The 22326-nt window shown below is 42.0% G+C and overlaps 1 protein-coding gene across 8 annotated transcripts in view; it reads right to left on the reverse strand.

Moving 5' to 3' along the window:
• The window catches only part of MEF2A (myocyte enhancer factor 2A), a 102020-nt gene that overhangs the window by 41753 nt on the left and 37941 nt on the right, over window positions 1-22326 (reverse strand). For 7 of the 8 annotated variants that reach the window (XM_028502252.2, XM_028502254.2, XM_028502253.2 and 4 more), the window contains one exon: window positions 8638-8829. In XM_028502252.2, the coding sequence (XP_028358053.1) occupies window positions 8638-8691 (54 nt within the window). In that variant the 5' untranslated portion in view covers window positions 8692-8829. Of the gene's footprint in view, window positions 1-8637; window positions 8830-18867; window positions 18879-22326 lie in introns of those variants that run through there. The other variant, XM_036012959.1, reaches the window with a different exon arrangement.

Below are 22326 nucleotides of genomic sequence, written 5' to 3' on the forward strand. Positions count from 1 at the left end.
CAAGGGAGGAAAAGGTTCCCAGCCTTGTGCTCCCGTGAGCCTCTGCGTCTCCCGCTGGCCACAGGGCCACAGTCCTACAGGAGCCTTGTACCTCCAAGGGCGCTGGCGGGGCAGCCGCTGGGGAGGTGCTCCTTTCACCGGCCCCGCTGGAGAAGGCAAGGAACCAGAGGAGACAGCTGACCAGTGAACCCTTAGCATCCAGTTAAAAATGGTTCCCCTCAGAAACCCCTGTCCTACATCAAGGCATCCATCATCGCTCCAACTTTACTCCCTGAACGACTAAGCACCCACTAATGTGACTTGTGCTTGCCCCTCCCTCCCAAGCCCTTCTCCTGCGACCACTAAGATTCACAGTCTGGGATCAGCAAATGCCCTAATGTCCTTTGGATGTTTCTTTCTTTAACTGAAGCTGTCTCCTGAAGTCCTCTCAAAGAGAGATCAACTTTTGTTTGTTTTTAAACATCACACTCCCTACACTAAAGGACCTGGAAGATATGTCCCTTTTGTTCCCTGTTCTCTCTTCCAAATTATCTTTCCTTCCTTCCCCTTCGAAACCCCAGATGCTCTGAAGCTCAAGCCATGACATTTGCACCACCCAATAACCTTCCGGTGGCGGGCACCGGGCGACCCGCTGGTCACTCTCCCTCATGCGCACTGAGAAGCATCACCTGACTCCTTCTGTGTCTGGCCCTGCTCTTTTCTTGGGTGACTTCAGCATCGGGTGGGGGAAACCACTACAAATACCACGGCCTCTCGGTTCCTTATCTTCCAACTTACAAGTGATCAACCTCCACCGCATGTGAAATGCCCACTCCTAAAATCATACCTTGAACTCTGCCACCAGCAATAACTACACCCGCCCCCCGAGGCCTCACTTTCATGCATCCCACTTCCCTGCCTCTCTTCCTGCTCTGCTCGGCTGCATGGTTTCTCCAGAAGTTCTTTAACCTTTATCAAGTCCCCCAGTTACTGATCTCATGACCTTATTACCATCTAGTCTCATGTCCTTTCTAACCTCTTGATTCCTTGATCCATCACGATTTTCACTCCCTTGCAAACACACACGACTCCTTTACCCTTGTCTCACTCACATGCTTGCCTGGCACAGCCCCAGTCAGGGACTGACCCCCTACCCATACACCAAATCATCCCTGTCTCTCTATCCAAGTAGCTCACACTCCTCCTGGGAACACCTGAGCACACACACATGCACACACTCGATGTTTCCAAGCTCGTGATCATAAAACTCAACATTCGATGGTGCCTGACAATCGAAACTTCGCTTGTGTCTTCGCCCGTCCTCCAGGTCAGCTATTTCCCACGCTCTCCCCCTGCTGCAGACCACGGAGACAGCAGACACAGGTGCGTCCCGTCACCGAGTCTTCAGCTTGAACGCTGCATCCGCACCCCGCCACCCTCTCCCTCCTCTGCTGCTGGTGTCGACATTTCTGGTCCCACTCCTCCCCAGATGCCACAGGCTTCCCTCTCCCCCCATCAGTGACGGTCTCCTTCCTCTCCACCAGGTCAAAGGCCGCAAGCACAGAAACGTGCTCTAGCCCCCCTCCGACCCCACACTGCTCCTGCAGCTGCCACCCCTTCTCCCTGCTCTACTTCAGAGCTCGAGTGTTTGGAAGAAAGGTCTACACCGTCCCCAGTTGCACACCACCTGTTCTCTCCCCACCCCACTGCCCCCAGACTTCCACTCCCCACGTTCCCTAACACCTGTCAACAATAACCTTCAATTTACGTGAGTAAGGTCAATCGTCCCTTTTCCGTCCTTATCCTGGCAGAGCGTCAGCAGCACGGGACAAGGATGACCACGTTCTCATTCTTCAAACACCTCCTCTGCCAAGTGCTCGGCGCACAGCACTCTCCCGGTGCTCCTCCTGCTTCGGTGGCTGCTGCTCCTCAGCCTTGGGAGCTGCGACCTCTCCCCCCCTCTGCGCAGCGCTGTGCGCTGAGGGGCCCAGGGGCTTCGGCCTCGAGCTCCTTCTCCGCTTCCCCCCCACGGTCCTTGCCGGGTGACTGCATCCAGAGTCGTGATTTTGAAAAACTATAAATACGCTCTTTCCACAGTCTTTTCCATTTCAGCAACTGGTACCACCTTCCATTCAAACAAAGCCAAAGGACTCTAAGAGCTGTCCTTGATCCCTCTTGCCAAATACGCCACCACACCAATCCATCAACCAATTGTGTCTACTCCACCTCTCAGACACATCTCAAATGTCCACACTTCTGTCTACACCGCTACCACCCTAGGCTGACTTACAGCACCTCTGACGTGTATTATTTATGTAACCATCTTACTGCATTTCCTGTTTCACCTACTGTACCTATAGTAATAGTTGCCATTTACCTTCCAGAGTGACATTTTTGACATATAAATCAAAATGTGTAAGTGGGAGTTTAGTTTTTCATTGCACTGAAAGTAATATTCAAGCTCATTAAGCAAACAAAATAAATGATCTGGCCTCATTCTCGCTGACCCTATTTCATCACTCACAACTATCTTCATTACTAAGCATTCCTCCTATAAGTATGAATCTTCGTTTTGAAATAGGCTTATAAATTTTGGTACCTGAAACACATTTAATTTCATTTTATTTTTATGCACTATAAAATTTGAATAATTTTAAGTATCAGTATTAATAAAGCTATTTCAGTATTTATTAGCCAAAATAAATAAAAATTTTATTTTTCAATTGCCATTTTACTCCAAGATTATAATCACTATAAAGAAAGAATAAAGCTAAAGACCTTACCTATAAAACTCAGTGCTTCTATAAACTGAGACACATTTTGCTTTAACCTAACCAATTTTTCTAATTTTGTATCAAACCCAAAACTCAGCAAATACACTTCTCTACATTTAAGAAGGCTGGCCACGCCACCTCTAAAAGACCTTCTATACTTCAGTCCCAAGTACTTGCAAAGATCCTCGCATGATATATATTTAGGCATATCTTTAGTTCATTGTTGAACTGAAAAGTCGATAAGAGACTTAAGGTTTCTAGTCGAGCACACACAGGAGCTTGAAGCTGCCACTCCATCCTAACAACAAATAAAAAGCTGAATAAGCTGAAAATTTAACTCTTCTTTGATCCCTCAGAGAACTGAGGTCAGAGCGCAACCTCTGCCCCCTCGCCCCCAACCTGGAGCCAGCACCAGGGTAGGAAAGCAGAACTGTGACTGAGGAAATGCTGGAGGCTTCGTGTGGACAAGCGTCAGCGTTAAAAACCCCAGGAGGGCCCAGCCTGAGGGGGGCACACCTGTGCTCCTGCGTGTTTTACCTCCCTGTCCCCATGGTACAGATCAGAGAGCGCCCCTTGGGCTTCCAGCAGGGACAGGAGAAAGGAGCTACTCTGAACATGCCAGGGCACTGGTTCTTAAGGAGGCCTGTCCTCAAGACAGACTCTGCTACCACAGCCTAACCGACAGGAGGAGGGATACAGCCCGTGCAGTTCCTTGCAGCCATCCGAGCCCACCTAAAGCTGGGGGTGCACACCACAAGGCACTCACAAAGTGCGCGGTCCGCCGGCACAGGTTCCCGGAAGACTGAGTCCTGATCACAGGACGACTTCTCTCCCCGCATCGCGTGACTAAGGGCCTACCACTGCAGTGCCTTTTACCTAGTGCATCACGCCTGGCTCTCAGCAGAAATTACACGGCATACTGAAGGGCAGGAAACACACCCTGAAGACACAGAGCGAGCATTAGAAGCAGTGTCATAAATGGCAGAACTGTCGGACTTCTCAGACCAGCAATTCAAAATAACTATGATTAACGTGCCAAGGGCTCCAATGGCGAAAGCAGACAACATGCAGCAACAGGTAAGCCGAGAGATGGGAATTCTAAAAGAATAACAATTTCAAATGCTGGCAATAACAAATACTGTAAGATAAATGAATTGTCTTTGATGGGTTCATCTGTCAGCTGGAAACTAACAAGGAAAGAATCTCTGAGTTTGAGGATATGTCAACAGAAACTATGAATGCCAGAAGAAACAACAGAAGAAATAGTTGAATCAATAACATTTGGGAATTTCCTCCAAATTAATGTCAGACACCAAACCACAGATCCGGGAAGCTCTAAGAACACCAATGGTATGAATGCAAACAACAACAAAAGAACTCTTAAAACCCTAACGACACCAAGGCATATTACATCTAAGCTATATAGAATCAAAGATTTTTTTTTTAAATCTTGAAAAAAGCCAGAGGGACAGAACACCTTATATACAGAAGTGTAAATATAAGAATTACAACCAATTTCTCCTCAGAAACCATGCGATGAAGAAGAGCGTGTTTAACATGTTAGGGGGGAAAACCCACTAACCTAAAATGCTGCTAAGCAACTACACTTCAGAAAAAATAAAGACTTCCCTAGACAAACAAAAACAGGAAATCCATGGCCAGTAGACCTGTTGTAAAAGAAACACTGAAAGTTCTTCAGAGAGAAGGATAATAATACAGACCAAAAACTCTGATCTACATAAAGGAAGTGTTGTTATTCTTAATTGATGTAACAGATAACAGTTTGCTCAAAATAACAGCAACAATGTATTGAGATGATTATAGCTTATGTAACAATGGAAGGAACAGCAGCAACAATGCAGGGGATGGAAAGGAGGCATTACGGGTACTTTGTTACGATAAGGCAGTGAAAGCCCATGAAGCTGTATAGAGGTATTTGAAAGTAAACTTGGGTTAGTTACAAATGTAAATTGCAAAGTCTAGGGCAACCATTAAAAAGAGAGAAAAAAAAACCCTAAGTATAACTGATATGTTAAGTAGAGAAAATGGAATCAAAATAATCAAAACCACAAAAAGAAGAAAAAGTATAAGAATAAAAACAAAGAACAAGAGTAATAAATAGAACACGAATGTAGTAGATACTAATCCAACAATCGCTTTAAAAGTCAATGTTCTAAATTTACCAATTAAAAAGTAAAGATTGTCAGCGAATCAGAAAACAATACCTAACGATATATGGTGTCCACAAGAAGTCCGCTGTCGATATAAAGACACACATAGGGTAAAAGCAAAGGGAGGGAGAAAGACATCCTCTACTGACACTAATCAAAAGAGAACTGAAGAAGCTGTGTTGATTTCAGACCCAGCAGATTTCAGAGCAAGGAAAACCATCAAGATCAAAGAAGGGCACCACATGATGACAAAGGGGCCAGTTCTCCAGGACGACATAACAATCCTTAGACCCTTAAAACGTGTGAACCAAACAACAGAGCATCAAAGATCTGTGAGGCAAGGAGAAACAGATGAATTCGTTATCATAGTGGGAGATTTCAATACCCTTCTACCAACAATGTTGGAGAAAATCCGTAAGGACATGTATGATTGGTATCTGCTTCATCCAACAACAGCAGAAGACACATTACTCTAGAGCTCACATGAAACACTAAGACACCTTCTGGGCCATAAAATACAGCTTAACAAACTTAAAAGAACAGCAATCATACAATGTATGTTCTCAGATGACAATGGCATTAAACAAACAAAAAAAATCAGTAATAGATAACTGGAAAATCCCAAAATACTTGGAGATGAAGTAGCACACTTCTAAGTAACACAGAAATCAAAGAAGCAATCTCAAGAGAAATTAACTGTTTTGAACTAAATGAAAATGAAAATACAACTTATCGACCTGTGAGATGCAATGAAAGCGAAGTCTGGAGGAAACTGATAGCACTGAATGCACATATGGGCAAAGAAGAAAGACCTAAAAGCAATAATTTAAGCCACCACCTTAGGAAATTTTCAAAAGAGCAAATCAATCCAAAGAAAGCAGAAGAAAGAATAAGAACAGAAATCAATAAAACTGAAAATAGGAAATCAATAGAGAAAAATCTACAAAACCCAAAACTGGTCATCCAGATACCTCTAGCCAGGGTAACTAAGAAAACAAGATACAAATTACTAACACCACAAATGAAAGAAGGGATGTCACAACTCAACTGCAGATCCCATGGATAATAAAAGAATAAAAACAACTCTATGCCTATAGGTTTGATGATCTTGATGAAAGAAACCAATTCCTTGAAAGACACAATCAGCCAAAACACACAAGAAAAAACAGGTCTATTCAGACTCTCTATTAATTGGATCAATAATTAACAACCTTCTAAAACAGCAAGCACCAGGCCCAGACGAGCTCCCTGGTGAATTCCAGCAAACACTTGAGAAATTATACCAACACTCTACGATCTTCCTGAAGACAGAAACAGTACCCCCTACCTACGGTTTTGCTTTACCAGGTCACCCATGGTCAACTGTGGTCTGAAAATATTAAACGGGACATTTCAGAAATAAACAATTCATGCGTTTTAAATTGGGCACTGTTCTAAGGAGCACAGTGGAACCTCGCACCGCCCTGCCCGGGACGTGATTTGGTCCAGCACATCCACACTGCACGTGCTGCTCACCTGCTGGTAGTTCAGAGGTCCTCTTGCATCCAAGTCACCCTTATTTTACTCACTAACGGCCCCAAAGCCCAACAGTAGTGATGCTGGCAATTTGGACACGCCAAAGAGAGGCTGGAAAGTGCTTCCTTTAAGTGACAAGGTGTGTACGAACAGGAAAAAACACGTAGGTAGAAGGCTTTGGTGCTATTTGCAGCTCCAGGCGCCCGCTGGGGGGTTTGGAACGTGACACCCATGGATGAGGGGGAGTCCTGCACTGACTACAGCTTTAGAGGACACCACTCTGCCTAGAAGATTAGCTGTAACAGAGCTAGGTACACAGCAGGAAAACAATCCTTTAGAGTGTACATTTCCCTCAACTGTAAAGTTCTCTTTCTCCTTTTAAATTTTATTGCATTTTTCCCGTTACCATGTATTCCCCTTATACTCCCTCCCCCCTGCAATCACCACACTGTTGCAATTAGATGTTTATGGATGTCATGCAGAGATTTTCCTTCCAGACGGTATTTTTATAAGGCATCTCCTTCTCACACGTAGCCGCTGAGCTACAGTGGCAGACTCCATCTTTCTAACAAGGTCCTTTCCTTCACTTAAAGACTCCCATTACAGAGTCATCTTGGCCTGGCGCTCAGCTCCCTCGCCGCATGGAGTCCTTTCCCCCGGTGGGTGCCATCTCTCTGTGCTCGTGACGAGAGGGCAGGGGCTCTTACGTGCTTTGCTGCTTCTGTGCCCGTGTGTTATGCCCCGATAAACCCTATTTACATGTGTCCCGCATGTGCTCATGAAGCAGGTGCCCGTGCCTGCCTACATGTCAAAATCCTCTGACCTGTGAAGGGAAACTTACTTGCAACCTCACTGAGAATCACTCCTTTGGAACTAGGGACTGGTTATCAGCCTTCCCTATTTTATCAGCCTTGGTAATGAACCCCACTGTGTGAGCCTTACGCTGTAGCTCAGGAGCCTCCCTGAGCTGAACAAGGGCCCTCATCAATTGGGCCTACGGGCAGCCCTCGCCACTCGCACTAACTTCTCTACCAGTTGCTCAGCTGAGTTTTGTCCCCAGTTATGCCCACACGACCGGGTGAACAAGTGCTCGGACTTTGCAGAACACATTTTTAGTGCTGTTCTGTTCCTTGTAAGCTTCCAGAAACCAGCTGTTCTTAAAACTTCTCCTGGTGAGGAGCTTTTCCAGAGACAACCTCTCTCCCTCCTGCATACGCTTTGAATAGTTTGCTCACAATAATCTGGGAAATTATTTTTCCTTCTTTTTTCTTTAAACCGAGGGGTTGTCAGATTTCCCCTTAAAGAGCCAGAGAGTGGAGACTTTAGACCTCTGAGCCACGTGGTCTCTGGGGTAACTGACTACTTGAGTACGTTGTTGGAGTGGAAAGCAGCCACAGACCGCACGTACATGAACAGGCGTGGTGGTGTGGTAACAACGCATTATTCGCAAAAGCAGGCAGCTAGCCCGTGGACCACAGTTTCCAAGCCCTGCTTTAAACCCTTACAACTTCTGGTCTTTATCGATCGGTAATCACAACTATCCTGAACTGGCAGGTGTTGGCTGACTTTGGTACTGAAACCATACGGGGTTGGCAAAAGTAGGTGTGCAGTTGTGAGTACACAAAACAGAGCTTATTCTTGCATTGTTTATTAATTATTGCATTATTTTCCATACGAACTGTAAACCTACTTTGGCCAACCCCGTACATAAATGTTTTACAATATTTGTGAGAGTAAGAGTTGCAAAAAAATTCTCACTATTTGTTGGTTAACCAGAAAATTTAACTGACCAGACATATCACTGATGGTGGTAGCTAACTTAGGAATTACCTACTTGTGCAAAGAGAGGTGATAATCTAAAGTGACCAAGATGCAGAAAACCAACAACCAAATGTACAGAAGATTAAATGTATTCCGATAAATCTACAGAATGAATGGTGGTGGTGGGCTGCAGTGACTTTACGTCTTTTTTACCTATATTTCTTGCAATTAACACACATGATTTCTGAAATCAAAGTTTCTTTAAAGCACGTGATAAAAAGCCAAAACTTGCTGATTGCTAAAATATTTAATTTACTCTAGAAATAAAAATACTGACTTGAAATTAAACTTAAGAAAAATGCAACCATTTTATTCTATACACCTTTTTAAAAAAATTATTCACATCCATTAAATATATAAATTAAAATTTCATTTACCTGTCGATTCCTTTCATCCATTATGCGTGTGATTTGTATTTTCTTCCGCCCCATTTTCAGTCACCTTTCCTTCCTTATATTCCAAGTATTTAATTTGAAAATTAATTTTCTTCAATACCCTAATGCATCGTACACAGCTTCTATTATTTCAGCTCCTAGTCCAAGGGCTGCAGCTGAAATTTTCTACAGGATCTAAAAGAAAACACAAATTAGAAAATTTAAGTTCTATAAATTGGCAAATCATGAAAAGGTTATACTAATTTCAAACCTGTTTTTATGCTTCACACTGACGGCACTATTTGTCCAAATTCCTGGTTACATAAAATTAGTAAATAAGTTGGAGTGTTGTTCATTTTACCTCTAAACTCACTGATGGGTGATGTCACAAAGTGGCAATGGGCACTGTCCACACAGTACAACAGCAAGCCACAGAATGGGAGAAAATAACTGCGAAGCACATTACCTCATACAAGACTAATATCCAGAATACATTGAAAGATCCCTAATAACAAAAAAAATAAACTATTCAATTTAAAAAATAGGCAAAGGACTTGAATAGACATTTCTCCAAAGATATGAAAATAAGCACATGAAAAGATGCTCAAAATCCCTGTCACTAACGCAAATCAAAACCACAACATGAAACCATGCCACGCCCATCTGAATGGCTATTATCAAAACAAAACGAACACAAAAAACTGTTAATAGGCAGAAATTGGAACCCTTGAGCGTAGTTTTGGAAATGCAAAATGGTCAAGTTGCTGTGGAAGACAGCCTGGTGGTTACTTGAAAAAACAAATCTAGAATTACCATTTGATCCAACAATTCCACTCCTGGGTAGACACCCCAAAAAATGAAAGTACGGACTCAAGAAACATGTCTGTACACGTGCAGATAACACACGTGCTGACAGGAGCGTCATTCACTGCCGTCAACAGGTGCCAAAAACTCAAATGTCCTCTGGCACGCGAATGGAGGAGCAAAACAAATGAAACCCAGAGAAGTATAGTATGCATATACTATGAACATAAAGCGGAATATTTTTCAGCCTTAAAAAAGGAAATCCTATCACAGCATGAGAATCTTGAAAGTATTGTGCTAAGCAAAATAAGCCAGCCACAGAATAAATACTGTATAATTCCATTTACATGAGGTACCTGCGGCAAATTCACGGAAAAAGGAAAATGGTAGCTGCCAGGGACAGAAGGGAGGAAGGAATGGGACACTACTGCTCAAGGGGACAGAGTTTCAGGACGCGATGATGAGAAAGCTCTGGAGATGGATGGTGGTGACCGCTGCACAGAAATGTGGAAGTACTTAACGCCACTGACCTGCACACTCAAAAATGGCTAAAAATGGTCAATACTGAGGTATGTACATTTTACCACAATTTCAAAAAACACAAATACTCTAAAAAGTGTGTATACCCTTAAAATAATTGAACATTACAAATGTTATTCATACAAAGAGTTTTGGTAGAAATGGCAACATTTAAAACCTACCTTTAAAACTATAAAACCTATCTTTAGCAAACACAGTTGGGAATTTTTTTCCCACAGAGAAAGGAAAATATCTTACCTAGGGGATAAAAATGAATCTCTCTAATTAAACCCTCAAGGCCTATAACTCTACTCAGGCAACAATAATAGAGTAAAAAAATCAGTTGAAACTAAACTCTCAGCTGAAATTTTTTTGTATGTCATTTAAAAAAATCAGGAACTCAAGTTTTAAAAAGATTCCCAATATGAGTTTTGTTGTCTTAATTTAACAGATTAACATAGAATCCAGCACTCTGATTCAGACCAAATTACATTAATACTGATACAGGTGTTCAGCCTTTAAAAATCAATTTTGTTTACTGTTTTAAAAAAACTTGTTGCTTAAGTAAGTACATAAATATTTTAAGAGCACGGACTTTAAACAGAAGGTGAACTTTACTTTCAACTTGGCCCTTATTAAATCAACACCGCTCTGAGTCTGTTCATCAAAACACACCATTTTCATGATTCCAGTAAATCAACTGTGTATTAATTTTTTTCAAAGGCTACTAAAATAAACTTTCTAATAAAGCAACTATGTACAATCAACAAATAAATGCTGTAAATAAACAGGTATCTACCAAGAGACAATGATTCATTCCTTCTTTAAAAGAGAGGAAACGTTAAGAATTCAATTTTGGACATATTACACTTGAAATGGTCATGGGTCGCACAACTGAAAAAGCCAAATAGGAAGCTGACACGAGACTCAGAAATCACGGCTAAAAATACACCGTGGGGAGTCTTGGGCATCTAGATAGTGTTAACACTGGAAGAAAAATGCACCCACCTAGGGGTAAAATATAAAAGGACAAGAAAGTGAAAGCACCACAGAAGAAAACACTTTGTCATTGTCTTTGAAGACGAATAGCCCAAAATCATCCTCTAGATATAAGGTTTTTGAACAATTTGGCCATCATTTAAAAAAAATTTTTTTTCAAAAGAAATCTGAATTTCAGCTTCCCTTGAAAATTCCATTTTATTTTCAAAAATTCTAAGAAAATAATAAGACAATGACAAAAATGTGTGTATGGATGCTCACCCCCAATGCAATCAAAATATGAAAACATAAACGGCAAAAATACTACGCAAGCACCCAGGGATAACCTGTTTCTATAATAAAATATGGTAGCCAATAATAAGGCCTAGACATTTTACAAGTGTTCATAATGCATTTTCGTGGGCAGGAAAATATGTAATTCTAGAATGCTTTTAAGAATTCTACTGAGGTAGCATGCACCAGCAAAAGGTGGCATTGCACACGGACTCATGTCACGGAAATTAATCACTTGTGGATAGTTTTTAAAAACTACATTGACTTTTTCTAAAATAAGTGCCATTGTTGAAGAATTATTACAAACAGCAAAAACCCATGGCTGCCTTTAAAATCAAGAAGAAAAAGGAGGCCAGAAAGCATGAACTTTAAACATTACTGAAATGTCCCTTCTACTTTACTGTTTTGTGCAATTTCCAGTTACTCTTTCTTCACAACTAGCTTGGAATTTGAAAGCATTTTCCGACTGAGAAGGATTGTTAGAAGTTGAGTGAAAAAAACACCTAGCCCTAAAATAGTTGAATAACCTTTGGTAACTGACAATTTCAAAGTAAAAGAAACTTTTTTCGTAACAGAGAAATTGAAATTATACATGCTGTATGTACCACAGGAGGCTAGAATAAAATATGTGTGCAAATATCTGAGGGAAAGTTAACAAATATATTTGCAAGCATGCCATGTTATTAACATTTATTTTATCTTTTTTAATTTTTGTATTGTTGCCACTACCACAGATATCCCTATTTCCCCCTCTTTTCCCCACCTCTACCAAGCCCAACCCCACCTTCCCTCTGGCCATCACCATAGTGTACTCGGTGTCTAATCATCAGAGAGATGCAAACTAAAACCACAATGAGATATGACCTCACACCTGCCAGAATGGCCACCATCAATAAATCCACAAACATAAGTGCTGGGGAGGATGTGGAGAAAGGGGAACCCTAGTGCACTGTTGGTGGGAATGCAGACTGGGGCAGCCACTGTGGAAACAGTAAGGAGCTTCTTCAAAAAACTAAAGATGGAACTGCCTTTTGACCCAGCAAGTCCTCTTCTGGGAATATATCCTAGGAATCTGGAAACACGAATTTGAAAGAATATATGCAACCTTATGTCCACAGCAGCGTTACTGACAATAGCCAAGATGTGGAAACAGCCCGAGCGCTCAGCAGTCGATGAGTGGGTAAAAAAGCTGTGGTGCGTTTACACAATGGAATACTACATGACTGTAACAAAGAAGGAAAATGTCCGTTTTGCTACAGTATAAATGGACCTGGAGGTTATTGTGCTAGGTGAAATTAGCCAGTCAGAGAAAAGACAAATGCCATATGCTCACACTTGCATGTGGAAAGCAATGAACAAAGTAAACTGACAAACAAAACAGAAACAGAGGCATGGACACATGGAGCAGACTGACAGCTGTCAGAGGGGAGGGGTGACGGGGAAACTGGGTGAACGAAGGGGAAGGGATTACCCAAAGAACATACATGTTATTAATATTCGTGATCAGAAAATAAAGTAATTTATTGTGTGCATGCTAGTTCACATATTTACTTCCCTTGAAACATATGAATACCTTTTTCTGCATATGCAATAAAAATCAGAGAAAAAATTAAATGGCAAACATTATCTTGTAACTAATTTCCAATAAATGAATGTCAAATAGGTATGTAAAGTTATACATTATTAAAAAAGCAAGCTAAACATGACATAAAAGTACTGACATATATTAGTGACATATTACATATTAAAACATACAGCATTTAAATTTATATATAGTTTATACACAGTTTACATTTTTTCCTCAAGCTCTGTAAATAGTCTGTCGACAAAAAGGGGAAGAAAGAATGCTGAGTCAACACTGCTCCATGACCCACTTTCATCTACGCCTTGTTCTTCGCCACACTCCAATCAAGCTACTTGAAAAGTGTACGATCCTCTAATTTTCGGCTTGCCTAAGGAATCATTTTGTATTGTAACCTCTCCCCTTTTAGCAAAGAAGAAACTCAAGTCCAAGGAAAGAAGTGTGCCATCCAAACCCTCAGTTCACTCACACACCCAGGAACTTTCCTCCTGTGACACAGCAGGTGTCCCTGAGCTTCACTCACACACCCCCTCCTCAGTCCTCCTCCTGATCACGGACCAGTCTACTTTGCCCTTCTATCGACTGCCTTTTCCACTTTAATCAGTGTATTTAAATACTAAACCGCACCTACTGCTATAACAGAAGAATTAGTATAATTTGCCACAATGGAAGATAGCCTTAAAATAATATTAAGTAAAATAAAGCAATTAAATAGAATTTTGGTATGTATATACATGCATATGTATATGATGGCATTATATATATACATATATATCATGTATAGTATATGGTAACCACATATATACAGGGTGGGATAAAAGTAGGTTTACAGACATTCACATGGAAAAAATACATTAATAAATAATACAAGAACAAACTGTTTCACATACAACTGCAAAACTATTCTTGCCCCACCCTGTGTTTCTATAAGGAAAAACATATATAACATATAATACATATATAATCATGTTAACTATAAGTAATAATAAATCAAATGGCCTGATTTGTAAAAATGCATACTTAAATAATAATTTCCTCAGTAAGAATGAGATTACAAAAAATTAAAGAGGGGACCTGGCTGGTGTAGCTCAATGGATTGAGTGTAGGCTGCGAACCAAAGTGTTGCAGGTTCGATTCCCAGTCAGGGCACATGCCTGGGTTGCAAGCCATGACCCCCAGCAACTGCACATTGATGTTTCTCTCTCCCTCTCTTTCTCCCTCCCTTCCCTCTCTAAAAATAAATAAATAAAATCTTAAAAAAAATTAAAGAGGGATTTGGCTCCATTTTACTCAGGAAGACAACCCCAGTTTTTAAAAAATCCCATCTCCTTTGTGTACTTAATCAGAAAAGGGACAGACTAAGCAACCATCTTTGACAGGACTGAAATACTGAAAATTAACTCCTGATCAAAAAGGCAGGAAACTTCTGTCTAATGAACTGGTGCCTCAAGATGGCTTCTGAAGTCCCCTTCACAAATGTGGGAATATCCTTGGCCGTTTTCACACAGTGGTAGGAAATGGGTTCTACCATCATTCATTTCTTCTATCAACCTGGGGAAAATGCTTTTTCAAAGCTTTTGCCTGACCTTTCAAGTATCTTTTCAAAATATTCAAAACATGTTCACTGCTGGTTCAATTCACCCCATAAGTATGTTCGTAACTATCGATTCAGACAATGAACACATGTTCTCTTCATTTATCAGCTGGTTGAACAGAGAAAAGTTTTTCAAGGGTCCTGGTACCTAATAACACCAAAGCACTGGACACACATTATCTTCTTAAGTCCACACACCCTGTTTATGAGAGGGGCATCATTATTTTCATTTTTGGTCTGAGAAAACCAAAGCTTAGGCAACATATATCGCTCCCGCAAGGCCAGAGCTGATAAGGAACAGGGCCGAGGCCCGTTCTAGGTCCTTGAGCAGGCTCTGTGACTCCCAGGGACACAGCTGCACTCTGCTGCCTCGGGGAGAGGATGGAGGGAGAGCCCCGAGGCAGTCTTCCTGCAGCAGAGGGTCGCAGGCCGCCCCGCTGTCTCTAGCCCAGACCTACCACAGACACCCTGTATCCCACCGTGGCAAAGGGTCGTGGGGAGGAGAGAAGAAGCCAAAGACTTCCAACCACAGCCACGTAAGGGACCCACCACCACTCCCACAGCCTGGCTCCTTCCTCCCGTCCAGATGGCCAGGCCAGAGGCACTGCAATCTTTGGTTTCAAGCTGCAGGTGGCTGCCTCCTCCTACTTGCCCATACTTCGGGATACAGATAGTCCCTGATCTACTATAATGTTCTTGCGCATGTTAAAAATGCATTGCTCTGAACCACCTGAGGGTAAATTGCATATATCAATCCTTAAAGTGTGAATTTCCTGAGAATATGAATATTTTCTCATATAACCCAAGTACAATAATCAAATCCAGGAACTATATCACTGATACAGTACTTTCAAGTGCAGGCCATACTCCAGTTTGCTAGTTGTCCCAATAATGTTCTTTAAGGCCCCCGCCCCCAGTACAGTACCGCATTATCCAGGACCCAACACCACACTGAGCTGTCCGTCTCTTCAGTGTGCTTTAATCTAGAAACATTTCTTGGCCTTTGGCTTTCGTGACATTGACGTTTTGAAGAACACAAGCCAGTTTTTCTACACAGTATTTCTCAATTTAGGTTTGTTTGGTATCTCCTCCCATTTCAGTTCCCAGCAAGAACACCTGCTTCCTTCTTAGGGTACCCCATCCAGAGGCATCTGGTGTCCACCTACCTTTTACTATTAGGCATAAAATTCTTATCAGAGTGGCAAGCAGATATAAAACATTGTGCAAATGCTAGCCAATATTGCAGCTTTAACATTCTATGATTCTAAATTGGTATGTATAAAACCCTTCTAAAAATGAAATCTTTATCATTTGAAAATTATAACCTCTACTGAACAAATATCAATTTTATCTTTGTGAATACTATGCAGACACCATAAATCATCATCGAAATGCTGCTGTGTGAAGTGGAAGGACATCCAGTTATTAAAGATGTCGTTATCAGGGGGAACAAAGGCTATGCTTGTCCAACTTGACTTCACTGGTCAGAGAAGCACGGAGGAAAATTTCCCATCTGTGAATTAACAGAAGATCACCAGTAACAGTTCTCATTAATAACACTTATCTGCATTGAACATTTTTCCTGAGCCTTCTTGTTACTTTGTAACACTTACTACTCAATAATTTACAAATAGACGTGCATCCCAGTCTCTTTCTATTCCACACAGGTGACATGCAGCCGGAGACACAGGATGCCCGCCCCAAGTACCAGAGCTGGTTAGGAAATGAAATAGGACAGGTATGGGCAACACCAAATAAAGTTTTACACGGCTCTCATGTAGGCAAGGGTCTTATGTCTGAAAATTTATTAGCGAAAAGGACAATCCCCGAAAGGTAAAAATTTTGCACATTTTCAAGATAATCAGATTTGCAGACACTAAGACAAACAAGATCATAAAAAAAAAAACTTCTGATCAGTAAAATGTGCCCTGTTTATCTGAAAAGGTATTTATTGACTTCAAATAGAGAAAAATATATATATTTTCAACACAGCCATGGATAAGGAATATAACATCAAGTGTTTCACTGTTTAGTTATATGTAAAAAATAATACAGTAAATATATCAAAACCACAGGACACTTACACATTTCTGTGAGAATAATCTGGCTCTACAGAGCATCCCAGGTTATAGTCGCTGCTTTCTGCAGAATGTAAAAGGACCACGGACCAAAAATCTTTACCCTGCTTCATTTCCCTAACACATCTGTGGCCATGATGAACAGCACGAAGACTCCTAACAGAATCCTGCCTTGTGTTCCTAAATGAAATCAAGACAACTACTTATTCTTTATAGGGCCAATATTAATTTATATAATTAATTAACAACGAACAAATGCATCCTAAGAAATTCTAGTGTATTTCCATTCTATCCGACTGTGATTCTCTAACCCCTGCATTGCTCCAGGATCCACACAGCGACTTCAGTTAAGGACACTAAAAAGCTTCAAGATAACACTGCTCCTATCCTAACAGAGAGAGAAAGAGCGAACCAGTTTACAAAGCATAACCTTTCTTGGGCTTATCAAAAAGCTAAGGTTGCAAGGCAGCCATGTGGAGGATGGAATTCCAAAGGCTGACAGGTCTCTCCGAGACTACAGGCTTCTACCACAAAAGCCGGTAAGAAGGAATCCGCAGATAGCCTAACACATTCTTCCAGGCCGCACAGGCTGCCACGACAGTCTAGGACCTCTGGATCCCCAGCCACAGGGCACTGTGTTTTTCTCCGTGGGCCTGCCCCATGTGCGCACACCAAAGACAGGGGCCAAAACCACAGATGTGAGAGGGGCCCCTTGGTGACATGCAAAGTCAAGTTTTGGTCCCCTTTCCAGGCGTCGGTTATTTACGAGATACGTGACTCGGGGGCACAGTCACGTCAACTTCCCTCCCCCTTCGTTTTCAAATCTGTGCACGGGAATAATGAATTTCACGTGCGATTTTGTGACAGTCCCTACAAATAAAGCACCTGTCCAGCACTTGGCATAACAGGTGCTTAAAAATTATACTCATTGTTAATCTCAGTTTATTCCAACCCCAAGTGCCCGTTTGTTGACCATAAAATTGACGAGGCCAGCACAGGCTTGGCTGCTACCTAGGGAACATCTACAAGGCAAAGATCAATTTTTTTAAGGTTTTTTATTTTTATTTATATTTAAAGAAAGAGGATAGGAAGGAGAGAAACATCAATGTGTGGTTGCCTCTCGCGTGCCCCCAAGTGGGGACTTGGCCTGCACCCCAGGCATGTGCCCTGACTGGGAATCAAACTGGCAACACTTTGGTTCGCAGCCTGCACTCAATCCACTGAGCTATACCAGCCAGGGCTCAAAGATCAATTTTAAATTTTGCAGATTTAATAAGATATTTAGAGAAATTCATCAGATATTATAAACCTACAAAAAATTACATTTATAATAAGAGAAAACTGGTTATTTGGAAGAAGATTGTGATTCTTATGAAAGGAAGAATCATCTTTTCATTTACCTGGATACAAAGTTCATAATTAGATCCATTAGATTTTCATCAACGGCATTTATTCTTGTTAACATGTTTTAATAACATGTTTTAATGTTACACCATGGACATCATAAGTGGACTGGATTTATCGACAGGATTCTTTATTGTCTGAGGGACTACCAACTACAGAGAGAAACACTTGTTATTCTCTAGTCTTTTTTTAATGTTCATTTTCCTTGATGTCTATATGTCACTTAAAAATAAGCACCAGTAGATACTTGGAAGGCGGTTGACATTCCTTCTGTTTCAACAATGAAAATAAAAGATGAATCAGAAAATAAACTGGGATCTTTAGAAGCAATCCAGAGCGAAGAAGTCTATTGCTTTTCCCTCCCTCACAGGCACACACGCAGTCCAGGCCAACCACACTCTGCCTAGGGACTGTGCTGGCAGGGAGGGACAACTAAACAAACTTAGACTGGAACGGCAGAACATGCAAATGCCAGAGAAGATAGAGAGGAGGGGCCCAAGTTCACCCACGCTGGAGCCACCCTGACCCTGACCTTGTCGTCAGAAGAGATGGTCAGACCCTCACTGCTCGGCCAGCCTCCCCGCCACCTGCAGCAGAAAGTACCCTGCCTGGCACGTGCATGCAGGCGGCTTAAGGGCAGGTCGTGATCTGTTCCCAAAAGGAGAAGTAAACTACAGGTCACTTTTAAATGTCTCAGGCAGGTTAGTCTCCTACCAAATCATAAATATTTTTCCCATGATCTATCATTTCATTCTATATTTTTATTTTAGATATAAAAGAGATGTACGAATGGACATAAGACCAAAATCTTCCAAGTCAAAATAGCAGATGATACACACAGAAAATGAAAACGCTCTGTAAATAACTATAAATCATATAGTGAAGCACATGTAGAGCCTTAAAAGTGAAAGAGTTCCCTATGGGGCTCTAGAGAAAGCTGTTTGATGTCTTACAGGTACTCAGTACAGCACAGTCCTTACAAGAAATGATGGTGTGGGAAATGAACACCATGGAAAACTGCTGAACGGCAGTGCTGGGCGACAAAAGCCGGCATTCCAAGAGGAGCAATTGATCCTTTCAATATACACAGATCATAACCATATTTAGAAAACAGGCAAACTAATAAATGGCTATAACAAAGATAAAGTGGGAGACAGTCGAACAGCCTGTTGATTGAGCTACTCATTACTTCCTAAAATTCACAAGAACCTTACAAAACTGCTTCAAAATGCTCGCACGTCCAGCCACCCAGTCAAAGTCGAGTATCTTTTCCAGACAGGCTCTGCTGGCCAAGTGAGACAGGGTTTCACCTTCACTGTGATAAGAACGCACGTGGCTACAGCTCAGCAACCCAAAGAAACCTCAACCTAGAATGACTTCAGGCGTTCGGTACCAGAAAGACACTCCACCTCATCAACTCCAGCACCACGCAATGAAGGCAGATGACAGGTGATTTTTCTTGAGACTGCCTCACACTAGTCTTTCTGCAGAGGGCTCACTGGGGTAAACATTATTTATCCCAAAGTCAGACCCTGAAGGAGGAGCTACGCTGTTAATACTAAGCTCAACTGCCTCTCACTGATACCCAGCAGGCAGTTAACAAGCACCAGTAACATGAGAGTCTTGAACTCTTGTACCAAGAGAAGCCAATATTGAAAATACATTACGCTATGTTACCTCATTACGTTAGTTTTCAACTGTCCTCTCAAATTAAAAAGGAAACAAACAGTAGAAAATTAAATGACTGACTGAATTGAGCAAAATCAAGATGCAGTCCTATACAAATGCTAACAATTATCTATGGACTATAAAAAGCCACTGAATACATCAATATTGTGATTCTGTCTCATTTCTTCAAAGATATTGTAAAGTAAACATGAATTTGCTAGATAATATCTTCCCATTTTACCTCTTCTAAAATAAATAAAAAATCTTAACTTTGTATAGATATGAAAGTATTTTTAAGTATTTCAATTTGTTCAGCTGTTTATCCTCGAAATTCAATGTATAATCCTAAACACTGATGATCTATCATTTATTTGTAAGAACAAGACTGTAGTTTGGTATATAACCATTAAGTCCATCATGTTCCTCAAGGGAAACATTCTCATTTTTAGGTCAACACAATTCCTATTTGTAAGTAATGGAATAGAAAATGCACTCGCCCTAGAGTAAAAGGGCCCATTTTAAATCCTAGCTCTGCCATTAACTAGCTCTTAAGGATCTTGACCAAGTAAGTCACTTAGGCTCTCTGGGCCACGGTTTCTGCATTTTCAAAGCAGAGCAGATACCAAGTGCGTCACAGAACATGTAAATATTAAGGTACACGAGAAAGTACACTAACATACCTAAGGCACAAGCAACACGCAGCACACGCAACCCCAGCGAAGGTCAACAGATGCGTTCTCAGCCGCTCTCCGTCTTGTTTACTCGCTGGGTCAGATATCGCGGAGCAGCGGCATCTGGTAGTGGCTGAGAGGACAGGTGCTGCAGTGAGCCCGCCTGGGTTCAGACCTCAGCTCCACCCCTGTTAACCGCTACCCTTGGTTACTTCACTTCTCTAAGCTTCAGGTGCCATGTGTTAAAAACACCGGAATAATAATAATGCTCAGACATTTGTGAGAATTAAGCGGGATAACAAAAATCCCTAGTGTTGTATGCAGCACAAGTAAGTTTACAAGTGGTAAGGAAATCACAGCAGCTGCATCCAAACTGTTGTGAAATGTGCATAAAAGACAAATACCAGGTACTGGGGTCACCAACCTCCTGCAAAGGCCTGGGCTACCACTTGGACACCAGAGTGAAATCACCAGCCTAACGGGCCCTGTATTTCCAACCACACTCTCAACTACTTACCCTGGGTGTCCTACAGGTATTACAAAATCCAACGTTTTTAAAAACCAAACCTTTCCTGTATTGACACCTTTCCTGCCAGTTTAAACATCTTACGTAGCCAAATCACTCCCATTTATAAAATCTCCACTGAGTCCACACTGGCCACAAGAAGAAAGCCACCACACGATCTGGTGCCCACTCGCAGCATGGACTCTGCTTCCCGAAGCCACCACTGCCGCCCTAGCCTAGGCTTTGCAACAGTCCACTAACTGGTCTCAGTGGGCATTCATATTCCTCTCCAACCCAATTGCCCCATTTTTGCTAGAGCAATTTTAATATCCAAATACCGGCCCCTGGCTGGTGTGGCTCAGTGGATTGAGCGCCAGCCTATGAACCAAAGGGTCGCTGGTTCGATTCCCAGTCAGGGCACATGCCTGGGTTGTGGGCCAGGTCCCCAGTAGACGATGCTTGAGAGGCAATCACATATTGACGTTTCCTTCTCAATCTCCCTCCCTTCCCTCCCGCCTCTAAAAACAAATAAAATTTTTTAAAAAGTTAAAACTGAAATAAAATCCAAATACCAGATTGTCACTTACCACTGTTCTTAAATCCAAGCCCTGAGTGTGACCTACAAAGTCCTGTCTAGTCATGTCTCTGCCTCTGCCCACAGCACTCACTCATTCTCCGCCACTCCTCCTCTTGCTCAGTACGCTTCGGGCACAGGCCATTCTGCACTCAGGAAGCTCCTAACTCCCTGCAGGGCCTTCACACACACTATCGGCTGGCCGCCTCTTGTGAGGTCTCATCCCAAGCATGCCCCCTTACTAAGAGTCCTATACATTCTTCATGTCTCTGTATGACCATCATTTCCTCCATGAAACGTTCCCTAACCCAAACTATGTCAGGACTCCTAACATACTTCAGAGCACACTCTGCTTCTCTTTTATGGCACTTACCACGACTGTAATGTGATTACTTGTACAATGAAATGTTTAATTTCCCTCCCCGACCCCTCGCCAAACTGTAAGCTCAGTGATGAGGAGGATCAAATCTATTACATTTTGCTCCTGTAACTCAAGCAGCTCCCCAAGGGCCTAACGAAAAACAGACGCTTGATGAGCAGTTGCTTAGTCAATGAATGAAAGCAATCAATCGAAGTACAAGGAAGAGTTCAAGCCCCGAACTCTGACAACTCTCTGAGAGCCAACCTTCTGCAGGCTGTCAGCTGTTCTTCCCCAGTGGAAAAGGGGAGGTGAGGGACCCTCCATCCGAGCGCCAGCACGTGCCACAGCGTGTTAGACCTGAGGGCACGCTGTCTCGGTTACAGTCACAGGAACCTCGCGAGGTCGTCAGCGTTTGCTCCGCTTCCTGGGGAAGGGACTGGGGGCCAGAAGTACCGTTCAGGCAACGTCACACGAGGGGGCTGTGTTGAAATTTTGGCTCTAATGCCAGGTTTCATTATAGCAATACAGTATCACAACTGGTGCTGTTTTTTAATGTTTTTTTTTTTTAATTTTCAGTTACAGTTACCATAAGATATAATACTAGTTTCAGGTGTATGGCACAGTGATTAGACATCTATATAACTTACAGAGTGATCAATC

This window comes from Phyllostomus discolor, chromosome 12 (genome assembly GCF_004126475.2).
Source record: "Phyllostomus discolor isolate MPI-MPIP mPhyDis1 chromosome 12, mPhyDis1.pri.v3, whole genome shotgun sequence".
NCBI classification, from domain to species: domain Eukaryota; kingdom Metazoa; phylum Chordata; class Mammalia; order Chiroptera; family Phyllostomidae; genus Phyllostomus; species Phyllostomus discolor.